The sequence below is a fragment of the Portunus trituberculatus genome, chromosome 50, assembly GCF_017591435.1.
Source record: "Portunus trituberculatus isolate SZX2019 chromosome 50, ASM1759143v1, whole genome shotgun sequence".
In the NCBI taxonomy this organism is placed as follows: Eukaryota; Metazoa; Arthropoda; class Malacostraca; order Decapoda; family Portunidae; genus Portunus; species Portunus trituberculatus.
The window spans coordinates 11,583,893-11,598,892 of NC_059304.1; the positions used below are offsets into that span (position 1 = coordinate 11,583,893).

The window sequence follows — 15,000 nt, forward strand, 5'->3', positions numbered from 1 at the left end:
TAATCGTACACAAAACTCAAGTGAAAATGTGTCCCTATATTGAAGAGGTTAAAATAGAGACCCTTAACAAATGTCAAGAAAGCGATAGACTATAGTGATATCTTTATTTAGTTACTTAATCGTGAGAAACTGATAAAGATACAATAGTCTAGAGCAATGACGCTTAGTCTATGCAGATAAGAACACAAGTACAAAGTAAATAAGGGAAGTTACATGAAGCCAGCAGCTATACACGCGTGGTAGTCCCTGTAGAAGGTAGAGAAAGTTAGCAAAGTCATGTTTTACGTCTAGATAGCACCTTCACCCCATCCCAGTGTAATATAAGATTAGCCTAAGTTAAGAGCCATTACACCAATCATGCCGAAGTTAAAGGTCATCCCACACATCAGTTTTTACTCAGTCATGGAAGGAAATTGGTGCGTTTAAATGACTTGGACTTGAAAGAACCCACAAAACCCAAGCCAACCAGAACCAGGACGTGAGGTTGTGGTGTGGCGAGAATTCCCCTTCCCACAACACTTATCGTCGACTTAACCATGTAATATCCTTGCTTCTCGCTTCTCTTTGGCTTCTGTGAACTTTTAGCAATGCACATACAGTAATTTCTATCCATAAATACTTAATACTTCAAAATAACAGGGGATATCGTAATTTTGTACACTATTTTTGGGATTGACATCTTCAGGAAAAAAATGGTATAATTGATAAGAGTGTTAAGTAGGCGACCACCTTTAGCACCTTCACAGAAATCCAGGTCGGAATAAATGTGTCACGCAAGTTTCTCAGTCACTCAATCTGCAACTTCTCTCGGTTCCAATGGCCTTCCTTGCCTGTGAGATTGAGAACAAACATCTTTCCTTTCGCTCGGCTTCAACGCGGTATCTTATTGTCCTTGAAATGAAAGCATAAGAAGGCAACATATTCCCTTCCTGTCCTTCACTCAGGATTATGTCATCCTACACAATATAAATAACAGCTTAGCGAGGCTTCAAAACATTCTCGCCCTTGAAATGAATGTTTCTGGCAACACATCCCCTTCCTGTTTCTTCACTCTCCCTCTCTCCATGTCCCGAGATGTAAGAATTAATACTTCATTCTATAAAATACGTCTTAGTGAGGCAACACAGGCAAGAGAGAGAGAGAGAGCACGCGGTAAGAGCATGGCAGCAGCAGGAGGAGGAGGAAGAGATACACGTGGTATACAATAGATACACGTGATGCGAGAGGGGACACGTGAAATACAAGTGAAGTATGAGTGATAATAAACATCGATATTCATCAGAGTCCACAGCACCCAGGTGGCGGAGGGACACGAGACACAGGACCCACACAGGCCAGGCAGTGGTGTACAGGTGGCAGCGAAGTAGTTCAAACTAAACTAATGACCACTCACTCTTAATTGTATTCTTAAACATTTCAAGCCTCATCTCCATTACTTCCAACAGGCTGAGCAAGTTCTAGGGCCTTTGAAGGACGTTTTCATGATCCTCATGAGAGTTTAATTACTATTCTTCAGCATAAATTGGAAAAAATCATGAGAGCCTGACTTACCATTCACGTGACCTTGGAAGAATTTTTATGGGACTATCTTTTTACTTTCAAAGGTTTCGAAGGACGTTTTCATGGCGGCAGTGAAAGTTGGACTGAGAATCTTTATCGTTAAGAAGGGAAAAGAAAAAAAATCATCATGAGAACTCGACCACAATCATTCATGTGCCCTTGGGAAAGAATCTTTACTAGAGCAAAGCGTTTAGGAACACAGCCACTATCACTACGCCGACGCCGATCAGCCCTCCCCAGACCACCCTCTCCCAGCCTCCCACGCGCCCTGATAACCAGCTCCTCGTCCCATTCAAAGATAGCACCTGAAGGCCATGATAAAGCCTCTCTCCCCCTGCATACCTTCCTCCCTCGCGGCCTGTCCGAAAAGCGGTCAGCAGCCCCGACACAATGAGTCACTCCCGCCGCCACTGTCTGTCTTCTTATATGATAGTCTGTCCGCCCGCACCGTAACGAGAAAATATTACAAAAAAAAAGTCTTCAAGCAAATAAAAAAAGAACAAGAATAACATCATTATTATCAACATATATAATCGTAGTGATACTTATCAATAACAGGGTAAAAGCGTCTCCTAACTTCCACTCATCTCTTTCGCCTGTCCAACTATTCCAGGCCATCCCAGCAAGTCTCGTTTATCTTTCACTCTAGTTTGCCTTCCGTTACGCAGCATTAGATTGTCACTACATGGTTAAAAATTTCCACCGATCCTTCATGACCTAACACACGCTGCAAAGGGGTTAAATTAAGACAAATAAGAACCTAAAGCAGCCTTTTTTTTCACTGCATTCGGTCACTCAACAGACTATTGCTGCAACTGACTGACCTTGAATGTTCAGCGCCAGCCACTGACGAGACGCTGACGAAGACGAAACTGGCGATCACCTCAAACCATTTACTCACGTCCGCTCTTTCCCTTTCAATCATCTTCCTTTTTAAAAGATAACGATACGGTGAAGCCCTGACAAAATATCAACTTTATTCTCACATTCTCAACACCTGCACCGCTTCTTTTTGCTTAACGAGTCTCGTAGAAAGTGAATTGGATATCAGACTGTGACTTGCATGACGCTGGATCGCTCAAGTCACTAAGCACACCAAAGGAAATGCAACACACGTCATGGGCAGCGGCATGTAGATCAAGGGCACCGCGGGAGTGAGAGAGGGAGAAGAGAGGAAGAGTCGGTGAAGGATGTCGGTGAATATATGAGAGAGAGAGAGAGAGAGAGAGAGAGAGAGAGAGAGAGAGAGAGAGAGAGAGATATTGGTCTGAATGGGTATTGCAAACATGGATTTGAAGGGTGTCGATATATGATGAAGGAAAGAAGAGGAGTGTGAGAGGTAGGAGGGAGGATGAAGGGAGGGAGGGAAAGGATATAGTGCAGGATCTCGGTGGTGAAGAGCTGAAAGGATGAAGTGAAGGCTGTGGGTGAAGTGATGTAAGGGTGGAAGGAAAGGCTGTGGGAGGCGGTAGGAAGAGGAGGGCTTGGCGGTTTGTGTGGTGTGGCTATCAGTAATGAATATCTATCAGTAATGAATATCTAAGTATTTAAGATTCTGTTCTTATCAACTAACTACTCCATCCCCATTCCCGCCGTGGTGACTTCCGTAACGTAATCACCAGCACTGAACTCGTAACATTTAGAAAGCGACCACACAGCCAAATTGTGTGGAAAACAGAGAATTACGAAACTATCCCTCCACTGAACACCACGCACTGTCATGCAAACAATAAGCCAGATTCGTGAAGCAGAATAAAAACTGCAGAGGGAGAAAAAAATAAGGAAAAAAAAAAAAAAAAAAAGAAAAGTCATCTATTTCATCCTAGTGGCAGTCACGCACACATAATCATGTACACGCACTCACAACTACAATAACTCACTTTAATCATCACTTAAGTGTACCACCGGCAGGCTGAGGAATATTCATAATGCAATACTCTACCACATGTCCCCATCACCTCATAACCGTGTACATACAGTGCGTGCCATTAGCCTTATACTCAGTTACCTCTGTGTTGCACATACTATATATTCTCCCATCACATAAACACACACTACATCATAAAACACAGTTGATATTTTGATGATCGACCATTCTGCATCTCACTATTAGTAACACTCCAGGGATGACGACCATAATCCTACTTTAACTTCTTCATCTACACTTTGTAACTCTAAAAAAGGTGGCATGAAAATATTTCCCAAAGACACAGGACATAGTGACTTCTGCTCTGAAAGACTTTTACTCACCACTGCTGGTCTTGGCCTGGTGGTCTGTGGGCAGGAAGAGAAGCGGCACCACCCCGGCCAGGCCCACAGCGATGGCGGCCACCACAGAGCAGACCCATGGCTGGTACTCAGAGGCCAGCAGCACAAGGGCCTCTAGACGGTCCTCCTCTAGCCACTGACTGGGCCATGGTGGCCACACAACTACATTAGACCCCATGGCTGGTGCTGGCCATTCCGGGCTGGAGTTTTGCATTCCTGCAATACACAGAATTATGTATCATTAGCACATGTAGTACACAGAGTAATAAATGCTGACCATACAGACTCCATGGAGCACCCAGACCTTCCACACACTGGTTACCTATCACGTGTTATTTGGTGTGTGTCATCCACCACCACTACCACCACCACCACCACATGAAAAGCATCATGAAATGTATATATACTATATATAGCTTTATGACACATTTCCAATACTATTATTAATAAAATTAAGAAAACATAACACAAAAATTCTGGCACTTTGATCATGTTAGAAGTAAATAAATAAATGCATATTCATTATATATATACATATAGATAAAAAAATAAACTTGATCCACTTTAAAACATTAAACAATATACATATACACAAATACAATAATTATGGCAATAATACAATACACTGGTAATGGAAAACATACAGTAAATAATAGCAAAGCAATTTTTTATTCAAGAAAATTATTGGAAGCATAAAGAAACATAGACTGTTGTGCAGCACGATGGTTAGAGGCACGACTTGCAGACTCAGGAATGCACCAACCATGGCAACACAAACACAACACAATGAAAGAAAGGACCAATGCAGCAGTGTCAGTGAGGAAAGATCTGATATGATGTAAAGCATTTAATTCTCTCCTGCCACCAATGACATGAATGTGGAAGCATGACCACCACCACACATCAAGGTCTTTACACTCCACATACAAGACAAAGGCAAAGCATTGACACATAAGTGGAAAGGCATTTCACTGAGCCATCTTAACAGTTGGCAGAACAAAACACACAATATTTCTAATAACACTAAACAATGCAAGACATTTGTGTACATTGTCAAGGAAACAAAAACATTGATGAAAGCCACTAATAACCACTGCTATCCTGACTTGTATTCAAATTAATTCAATTTAATCTTGCAATCATGCAACTTGTTAAAACAGTAAGGTTTGTGTGCACATTCTATTGGCATGTGTCTTTGTGAGCAAATGAAACAAATAAGCATCAAAGGAAGCAGTTTCTCATTTGCTCTATGATAAAAACAGTTTATCCTTTGCACTAAAGCATTCATTGCAACATATAACCATAGGAATGTAGTATTGTAGTGTTAAGAGGAAGACTGGACAAATAAAGCAAAAGCAGAGACAGAAGTATATATATATATATATATATATATATATATATATATATATATATATATATATATATATATATATATATATATATATATATATATATATATATATACACACACACACACACACACACACACACACACGCATTACAAATAAAACAAATACCTATTGATTTCTTCATTCTCCTATATCTGAAACTAAATCCCTTTAACCACTGTGTATTAGATTGTTAATTTATTTATCAATGCTAACATGAAAAAAAAATCAAGAGCACCACACCATAAAGATGCAATTACCCATTAGTAAGTACCTAAGTGCTATGATTTCATCCCATTGTGTATAACTCAAGAGCCAACCCAATGCATCCCTCAAAAGTGACAACAGAAAATAATGATGCCTATAGTGTTTTATCATTAACATTAACATCTACAATACCTAAAGTAACCACACTCAACATTCACACAAAGATTCTCACCTTATCAATCAACTAAAAAAACTGCTCACACACAGCTTATTCTATTCAGTCTGCAAGGAGAGAAAATTTTAATGTTAATACATGCACTCATGCTAACTTATCTTACACACTAACCTGAGCCGCATTAACAGTAATATTAGTCACCACCATCATCATCACCATCACTGTCAGTCCAATGCAATGCAAAAGTCAAAACACAACAAAAAGAAAAAAAAGTATAAAAAAAACTAATAGTTAAATATAAAATTGCCTGAGAAAATAAAACACATACAAACAAACAAACACACACACACACACACACACACACACACACACACACACACACACACATTTCTCAAGCTTCAACAAGCCCTAGGCAGGCACTTGAGACTCACTACCAAGTATATGTAACCTTGTCAGATAAATACATGTAGTAAACAAGTAAACAAGCAGACAAGACAACTTTCACTACACACATAGCTAGTAATGAGTAATGAGTTAGTCTCCTCATTTCAGGTCTAAATTTTCATTCCTAAGCAAGAGGAAGCAAAAAAAAAAAGAAGCTAGATGTAAAAACTTGCTTATTCAATTGGTGTATGGAAATGTGACATATATACAACCAAAGACTGACAATGTTAGAGAACTGTGTATTGATGATGCTAAAATGCTGAATGCAATATCATTTGCACATAACACTGTACTGACTGCAATAAACAAAGAACATTTGAGTGGTAAAAAAGATAAATGTATAAAGAATGTAAGACAGTGTGCTTTGAGAAATCGTAATGTATTTGAAATTTAGAGCTACAAAATAGAATATGTAAGAGAAAGACGGACAAGAGATAGATAAGATTAAATATTTTTGTCCAATCCAGTTTAAAATTTGATATGGTGGGAGAAATACAAAAGGAAGTAATATGAGGGGAAGAAAGTGGTAGGAGGAGACAAGCAGAGGTAGAGTATTCAAGGATTGAGCACAGCAAATTACAGACAAACACTCTTCTGCAAGGCCAACCCCTTGAGGGAAGCCCAAATAATGGATGTCAGTGTAGATTAGATTAGATTATATGTAGTAAAGTACATAAATAAAAACATTTTTTTATACACATGTGAACACTGGGAAAAAAAATTATGGCATTAATGATACTCCAAGCCACTATCATCATCATCAGTAATTAAGAAATCATAAGGCCATGCTTTAATTTACCGACCCCATTCACATGTAGACAAGTATGGTAGCCATGTGAGGAATGACAGCTTGGGGTCTTGGCTCTTATCACAGTACACATCAGCACCAAAGACGAAGTTATCAGATAAAAGTGACCAACCCCTTCACTATAGATGGTTCCAGTCCCTTTGATCAATTTACTGTACACCCAAGTCAAATGCCAAAAAAGAGACTACTTTAGATTTCCACTAGAGTCTTAGTTGTCAAACTGACTTTCCTCTCTTCTCTTGGCATATGGCATTCTATACAGATAAAGTACAATAAACAACTTAACTAAGGAAAAAGAAAATCGCATCAATGATATACCTACAATTATACAATTAATAGAAATAAGCAAGGGAAAGGATGAATCCTCACCAGACCACACTACAACTACACTGTGATCATTTGCTGACAATACAGACTGTTTCATGAGAAGACATCTGTGTTGCAGGGCTCATAAAAATGTGGTGACATTGAAAATGGTACTACCTATGTTACCTATGTCTGTATTTTGTAACATTGTGATAGTGATGATTAAGTTTACAATGCATACATTTCAGTAATGGTGTTGATGACTCCATGTGGTGGAAAGGAACAGATGCTTTATTCTTCTTAATCACGTGCTGTTGGTAGTGATAAGTATATTTAATCATGAGACAAATGGCGGTCAGGAGAGTGAATATTTCTTTATCTTGAGATGGTGATGGTTGTGGTGGTGACTACCAACTTTATCATGTGACTCATGTCGGTGGTAGAGTAGTAGCTACTTTTTTACATTAGTGGGTGGTAGTAATGACTGTCCCCTTAACATTTATAAACTCCCGCTCCTGAATTCCTGATCTGATGATGATGATATATTGTACAAAGTCCCAACAATACCTGCCTAACACCATTAACAGTCAAGTCTCCTGACGGCCACAACCTTCTATGTCACTTTGATCTCAAGGTTTCAAACAGATTCACATCATATCCCACATACACTCAAAAGTTTGGATAATTTACTGTACACATTAACCTTTAACCAGACAAAATATAACATCCCAACTAAACCATACATAAAAATTAATTGTTCCCAACACACACACACACACACACACCTACATCAAAACAAAATAATATGTTATTCTAATACTACAAACTAACCATCATATAGAAATTAACAATTCTCAAACTAACACAGGATAAAGAATAAAGCAGCACAATTTACACATAAATAAAGCAAGACAAAACAAAAGACAAGACAAAATCAAATCAAAGCCAACTGAATGCTCTACAAATGAGCAGAGCAAGAAACAATTCAAGAGGCAATCAAACACATCACAATGAACACCTCAGACAGATTACCTGACAGCAGCACTTTACACCTTATCTACTAGACAGCCAAACGTCACTACCCAAACCACAATGAGCCACAAAGCAATACTGCACCAGACAGTCCCCAGCGAGCACCTTAGTTCCTGTGTGGTGTGTTGAGTGTTTGGGGCAGAAGTGCGCAGTGTTTGGTGGCATCTGTCAGCTGACTGTCACTTGGCTTGTCCTCTGCCAACACAGGCCTTGGCACCCTTCCACTCACACACTAAAACCTCCATAGTATTCCTAGCAACACAAAGACATGTTCAGGGATGCAAACACTACGTCACATCATTTTTCATCCTCCACTTGTGTCATGGTCAAATTATTGTTATAATACATATTGCTTCTACACTCTCTCTCTCTTTTTGTCTCTTGTTGAAATCTATTCAGTATCAGTACATATGTACTGTATATATATATATATATATATATATATATATATATATATATATATATATATATATATATATATATCATAAATAAATCTGAGACATCTATCAAGAAACTAGATTTTGTATAAGATTTTCATGTGATAGGTTACCAGAATCCTAACTATACACCCAATGTAAGCCTCTGTTGAAGATAAAGAGTGTGTTTATTACGGAACCATAGATCACCGATAACATGATGTGGAGCAAGCTAAAATAAGCATAAACACCTGAGCCCATAGTAAGCACTTGGAGCTTATCTGCCAAGGAGGGACAGATAGAGATTATTCCTGTGTGATAAGAGATAAGGGAGACAGCTCTGAGGGAAGACAAAAACAGGCATCATAGTAACTGGTGATACAGTGCCTCATCAATTACACCTCAGAGCAACAGAAAGTGACAGACACAATTCAACACATGGAATGACAAAAAAAAAAGTGCAAGTTGTGTATGTGATAGAAAGTTTCAACCTTCCTTGCATGTCAGATGAAAATGTACTTCCTTCTATCTATAAACATGTTACACTGAGTATCTGTTCAACAATCAAAGCAACACACTGAACATGAAAAATCTGTAAGCACCATAGAAATAGTCAGAGACACCATAATGTTATGAAACAAAAAGCAGTACGTAGAATGAAAGAAAAATGCAATCATGAACCTGGTGACAAATCATTTCACCATTTCCCAGAAATACCAGTAATCTTTGAATGTCTGAGTACCACGCAAGGAAATAGTATTAACCACATTCGTAATCACAAATAACATCATTAATCTCCCATCCTGAAAGTAAAAGATACATTGTATGCTTCCATCACCTAATCACCTGTCCCTAACATCTATCAAGTGAACATGTCAGTCAACAATAGACAAGCCAGTCAGTAGTAATTCATGTGCTCATGCAGTTTCTTTTATTGATTTATTATACACTCCTATGACCATATGAATGTATAGATACTTTAACCCTCATATAAAAGTTATCTAAATATTGAGAGAAATTATGAGATTAATACATCTGCTGAAAGTAAAAAAAATTCACATACAACAAAAAAAAAAAAAAAAATAATATTTGTACAAGAAACATTGGACTAAATTTGCATTCAGTCTAGAACAAGAATCAATGACAGGCATTAAGAGGAATCATTCATGAAGACAACACGGGACGACGACTCTGAACATACTTGTAGCAATGTCAGGCCACACACATATAAGGCGCTGCATTCACACATGTCCAGCATCCCTCAGGCAAAGAACACCATATCAACTCACAGGAGACGGCTGTTAGAGGCCCAAGGAGGGACGACGTGCAGAGGCCGGCCTGTCACCCACCATTCCTTGCTGTGCTGCTAAGACTTGCTACTGAGCTTTGAGGAGAGTCACAGCAACACCCGGACACACCACCACCACCACTACAGCCTCTCACTCTCACTCAGCACTCAACACTCGCTAGTCGCTACTCTGACTCCCTTCGTGACCTTACCGCCTCCCAGCACTGCAACAGACTCCTTCGCGTACAATGTTCATGTGCACACTGAGTGATAGGCACGCGTTCTGGTCATTCCCCGAGAGCAGAGTGACACACGCAGCACAGCACAACAGGTCAAGCCTCTGTGTGTTTACGTTCCGCGCCTCCCTGCCAGACGCCTCGCCACCCTGCCGCTGTCCGAAACGCAATAACCACCGACTGTCTCTTCTTCTCTCCTCTTCTCCTTCCTCCAGATACCTCTACTAACACTTTCCCAAACAAATGTTCACTGGTTCTAACTTGACAGAGATTTCGTATAGGTTTTGATAAGGTAATATTGATTCTACGTGAGTTTTGAATGACGTATTGGTACACAGGAGAAATTTTTACTTAGCTGGGTGAAACACGTCGTACCGCCGCCCTCCAGCACACGTCACCTCGCAACTCCCTTCAAGCAGCGATCACTCTTTCCGTATCCTTTCGTTCGCTATTAGCTGTTTCTGAGTCTCTCGTCCCCTCCTTTTCATAACGGCTAAATGTTATAGCTTCAGGATGTGAGGTATTGTTCCAATGTCTCTCATTGAAGCATAAAATAACTTGATCTCCCTGCCAAATAGCTTCTCTTAAATGCCGGAGATAGTGCAATGTAACAGCTGAAAAGTGAAATCAGCCGGACTGGTGAGAGCGAGAACACTTCCTGAAAAGTGAAATTTCAGTAGGAATCTCCACAAAAAGAGAGGAAAGAAAAGTTTAATGGAAGTTTCGACCACGCTAACTTGTGTGTCCAGAGACGGATTGAAGACTGTATTTGCAGGAATTAACTGAATAATGTCTGGGAGAGAAGCAAGATCTATGTGTGTGTGTGTGTGTGTGGGTGGGTGGGTGGGTGGGTTGGTGGATACCAAGAAACGAAAGTATGTAGCTGACATTAAATTTTGTTATTCACAACTGTAATCATCACTGAGGTGACCGACCACATGTGGAGAGAGAGAGAGAGAGAGAGAGAGAGAGAGAGAGAGAGAGAAAGTGGGATAAAAGAGTACACGCCACATGCAGCACACTTTTTAAGAACACATGGCTGGGACTAAGATAGCATTTTACCACACCATTACCTAGCTGGCATTTTTACAACTCATGCATATTTCCTACTACAACTTTTAACACAATGTAATATATTATAGTAGTATAGATAGACACCGGCACTTTAGTGTGTCACAATGTCGCTGGAAGAGAAATATTTGGTATCATTATCAGTGTGCCTTACTCTTGCATACACATCTTGAAGCTTGTCTTCTCTTCCGTATTAGTAAACTCTTGTATTGTTGTGAAACATTCAGATATACGTTCCTGGAGGGGAGGCGTCCCTGACAGGAGAGAAGCACAGACTTTCTTATTCGTTTGTATTTCTTTCGTTTTCATTTTCTTCGTTCACTTCATTCATTCATTCTTATGAGAGAGAGAGAGAGAGAGAGAGAGAGAGAGAGAGAGAGAGAGAGAGAGAGAGAGAGAATTGTTAAAAAAAAAGATAAAGAAAAACAAGCAACACATAGACTACCACTGGTCATCGATATGAACATAAGGAAAAACCAGAAATAACGGCACCTGTCCCAGCAACACACGACCGCGGAGAGGCGACAGGCGAGAGACGCGTGGAGGCCTGTGACGAGGCATGGAGTGATGATAGAATGTGGCGACGCGTGCAGAGGAAGAGGAAATGTGATAATGAAGTGCGAGAATCAACATCAACACTGTATCACTACTAAAGCTTCCTTCCTCTTCCTGTTACTGAGCTTTCTTCCTCCTCCTCTCTTCTTTCCCGTCTCACTCCCTCAAATTCTTCCCTTGCCTCTCCACCGTTCCCTTACTCACAGCCAAGGAAAAAGAGAATTGCATCGCTGGGCTGTCATTGTCACCACGCCCATTCATTCACAGAGCAGCTCGTGGTGGCTGCTCGGCGATATGTCAATGAATTTATTTGTTCCGTAATGATTGCCGCTGCCTCTTACTGTTCAGACTGTTAGATGATGAAAGAAGACAAACTTTCTCCGTCCTTTCGGCCCCCCCTGCTTTTTGTGGGGAGATGGAAGGAGACGAAATATAAGACAATTTCACAGAAAGCACAATAACAGACATGCAGATAGTTTATATTTAAGGAATTCGATCGTTGCATACAACACCCTAACATATTTACATAGACAATAGAAATTTCAGTAGCGAACGATGCTTATCTGCAGACTTTACTTTTTTTTTAATACATCCCTCATCCAACACTAATCATTCCAGATTTTCATAAAAATCAGGCACAACACTCAGCACGACAAGGTGAAGACTTCTCCGTAGCAACTGCCAGAAGAAAGGGCGTTGCTCTCCGTGTGTTTCACATCTCTAAACACATGACTAAATAGTAAATACTTGGTATCCCAGAAAGGAAGCGGACTACGGCGCCGCGCATTGCAGTTGTTTACAAACCATCTTTGATGAGGGTACGACCCACCTTTGATGAAAGCCTGTAAAAACAGACAGGTGGAAGGAAAGGGTGTGGCTCTGCATACCTTGCCATCGAGACAAAGGGATCAGAGAGGATCAGGCTAAAGGCTCAAGCAGTGTTGACGCACCTATCAGATAAATGTTCACTAATACAATACATGAGAAGAAATAGAAGACCACCCGTCCAGAGCAACACTGTTCTTTGTGTGTGTTGACTGGGAGACGTTGCAGGAAAACGAGGCGGGCTAAACATTTCCAGGTCTTTTTCCTCCTTGATGACGCTGCGAGGCTCGAGAGAAAGCAGGAAGTAACATAAAAGAATCATGAAATGGTCCGTACTGTGTTTACGTAGGCAAGGTCTAAATACACATTGGAATTGTTACGAGCAGTCATATCTTTAGAGGGTAGGTATTAATTATTTCTCTAAAAATACATGGAAGGCGATGCGAGGCGTGTATATTTTGACGTGACCACTTAGCTGTGAAGTATTGCCACGTCTATCAAGGGTCCGGGCCGGCTCACGTGCAGGCATTCCTCCCTCGCCACCGCCCTGCCGAGGCTGTGCACTGGTTTTAGCCATACATTTTTTTTTTTTTATCGAGCCTAGGTATACACTCTCTTTTTACTGACTCCACCCAATACTACCTCTCTTCGGAGTATTTTCGGCGGGCACAAGTCGATGCTGATAACGTTGGAGGGAAGGTGAGGGGCGTGACATAAACAAACCTCTCCTTTTCGTGGTGGGCAGAGCAGGGTAGTGCCTCGCTAGTTATCAGGTGCGGTGAGTGTTGGCAGGAACTAGACTACCTCAGCACCTCGACGTCCTGCTGCGGTACTGCCTCACTCTGTTTCTCCTGCCCTGGCCGGCAACCACCTCCCGAGCCTTGGTCCCTCTGCCACCTCCCTAACCTCACACAAGATCCCTGATATTTTTCATAGGTGGCTAAAGGCTTCACACGTCCTCACCGTAGCTTCCGCCCACCAGCCTGACACACACGCCTATACACAGTGTCATCCGGCGTCCCACCAGTTTGAACTACCCATGCACCAAGCGACAGTATTTTTGTTTGATGGATCAAGCTTAAATTGGCCGGTGCATCACGGGAGTCCCTTCAGGTGGCTCTGTAAATGGACGGGAAGAACAATATTGTTTTTGTTAGCCCGCTTGACGCTCCGGCTGACAGGTCTCAGGCGACGTGCTCCTGCAGTGTTTTCTCCTCGGTGGGCCACACAGGTCCTGACCGAGACAGTGGCAGTGTTGGGTATGACGACATCATACATAGCCTTTTAGTGTACAGTCACAGCTCGGAGAAAAATAGTGTGCTTCATCATAGTGTGTGAGAACTACGGTGTGAATCAAGGCACGTGTGCTGATGCAAAGTCTCAAATTAGCATCATTCCTGGGCATTGACAACGTTGCGCCATAGTGGCAGAGGTAAGAGATCGAGCAGGAAATTCCTTGACAAGTAAAGCAGCGTCGGGGTTGTTTACAAGCCTTCAGTGAGTGTGGAGTGCATGAGGAACGATGCGGCACCCACACTCTGGCCTTCCGGACCTGCTGACCAAGCCACCCACAGAGCCTTAATCAGACTGCTGGAGCAGAGTTAGAGCCTCATTCTGGTAAACCACAACTAAGCCAGGAAATACACAGATGAATACTCGTTTCGTGAGAAAATACAACTTGAGTCAGAGAAAAATATTCGTGGTGTGAAGAGGGAATTGGATCGAGAAGGGAGAGTGTGAAGTTATTGTGAAACGGAAAAGTCTGAGGTGATGCTCGCAGTGATGGAATCCGGGTTGCGAAGGAAATCCATGTGGGACACGCTGCCCATGGACCTGCAGTGTCTGTCTCTGCCGTGCATGTCCGACGAGGCCCTTCACGGCTCCTACCGACGCTCACGCACGGTACTGTTATGCCCATTATGCCCACGCCCTAATGTAACAACTCATGTCCTACGCTGCCATTTCCGCCCCCCTCCCTGCTGTAGTTACCGACGCCTACGCCTATGTGGTTACGCTGCATTGTGTGTGTGTGTGTGTGTGTGTGTGTGTGTGTGTGTGTGTGTGTGTGTGTGTGTGTGTGTGTTTGTTTGTTTGTTTGTTTGTTGGTGGACTGTGCTGTTTGCCTTGCTGTGTTTTTGTATGTGTTGTTACTGTTGGTGTTGGTGGTGTTGGTGTTGTTGCTGCTGCTGCTGTCGATGTTGTTGTTGTTGTTGGTGTTGTTGTTGTTTGTTGCTGCTGCTTCTGTTATTGTTATTGTTATTGTTATTGTTGTTGTTCGTGTTTTACCAGTGATTGGTACACTTTTCTACATTTCATGAACTATGACAAGCTTTCTCAATTCTTCGTTTTATCAAAAAAAAAATTTCTCTCTTCCTTTTTCAAATGTATTTCAAGAGGTGTGACTTTTCACACTCAGTGAGG

The 15,000-nt window shown here is 41.3% G+C and overlaps 2 protein-coding genes across 9 annotated transcripts in view; one reads left to right on the top strand and one right to left on the bottom strand.

The window, feature by feature from the left end:
• LOC123499498 (zinc transporter ZIP13 homolog) overlaps positions 1-10,293 on the bottom strand; it is a 50,450-nt gene extending 40,157 nt beyond the window's left edge. The window contains exons 1-3 of one of the 6 annotated variants that reach the window (XM_045247539.1): positions 10,105-10,293; positions 5,656-5,705; positions 3,811-4,044 (exon numbers count right to left, since the gene is read on the bottom strand). In XM_045247539.1, coding sequence (XP_045103474.1) covers positions 3,811-4,042 — 232 coding nt within the window. In that variant the 5' untranslated portion in view covers positions 4,043-4,044; positions 5,656-5,705; positions 10,105-10,293. Of the gene's footprint in view, positions 1-3,810; positions 4,045-5,655; positions 5,706-8,188; positions 8,208-8,293; positions 8,316-9,893 lie in introns of those variants that run through there. The other 5 variants (XM_045247537.1, XM_045247538.1, XM_045247543.1 and 2 more) reach the window with 5 other exon arrangements.
• The window catches only part of LOC123499497 (F-box/LRR-repeat protein 2-like), a 64,360-nt gene that overhangs the window by 27,440 nt on the left and 21,920 nt on the right, over positions 1-15,000 (top strand). The window contains exon 1 of one of the 3 annotated variants that reach the window (XM_045247528.1): positions 13,369-14,481. The exons of the other annotated variants lie outside the window; for them this stretch is intronic. Coding sequence (XP_045103463.1) covers positions 14,350-14,481 — 132 coding nt within the window. The 5' untranslated portion in view covers positions 13,369-14,349. Of the gene's footprint in view, positions 1-13,368; positions 14,482-15,000 lie in introns of those variants that run through there. 3 annotated transcript variants of the gene reach the window in all.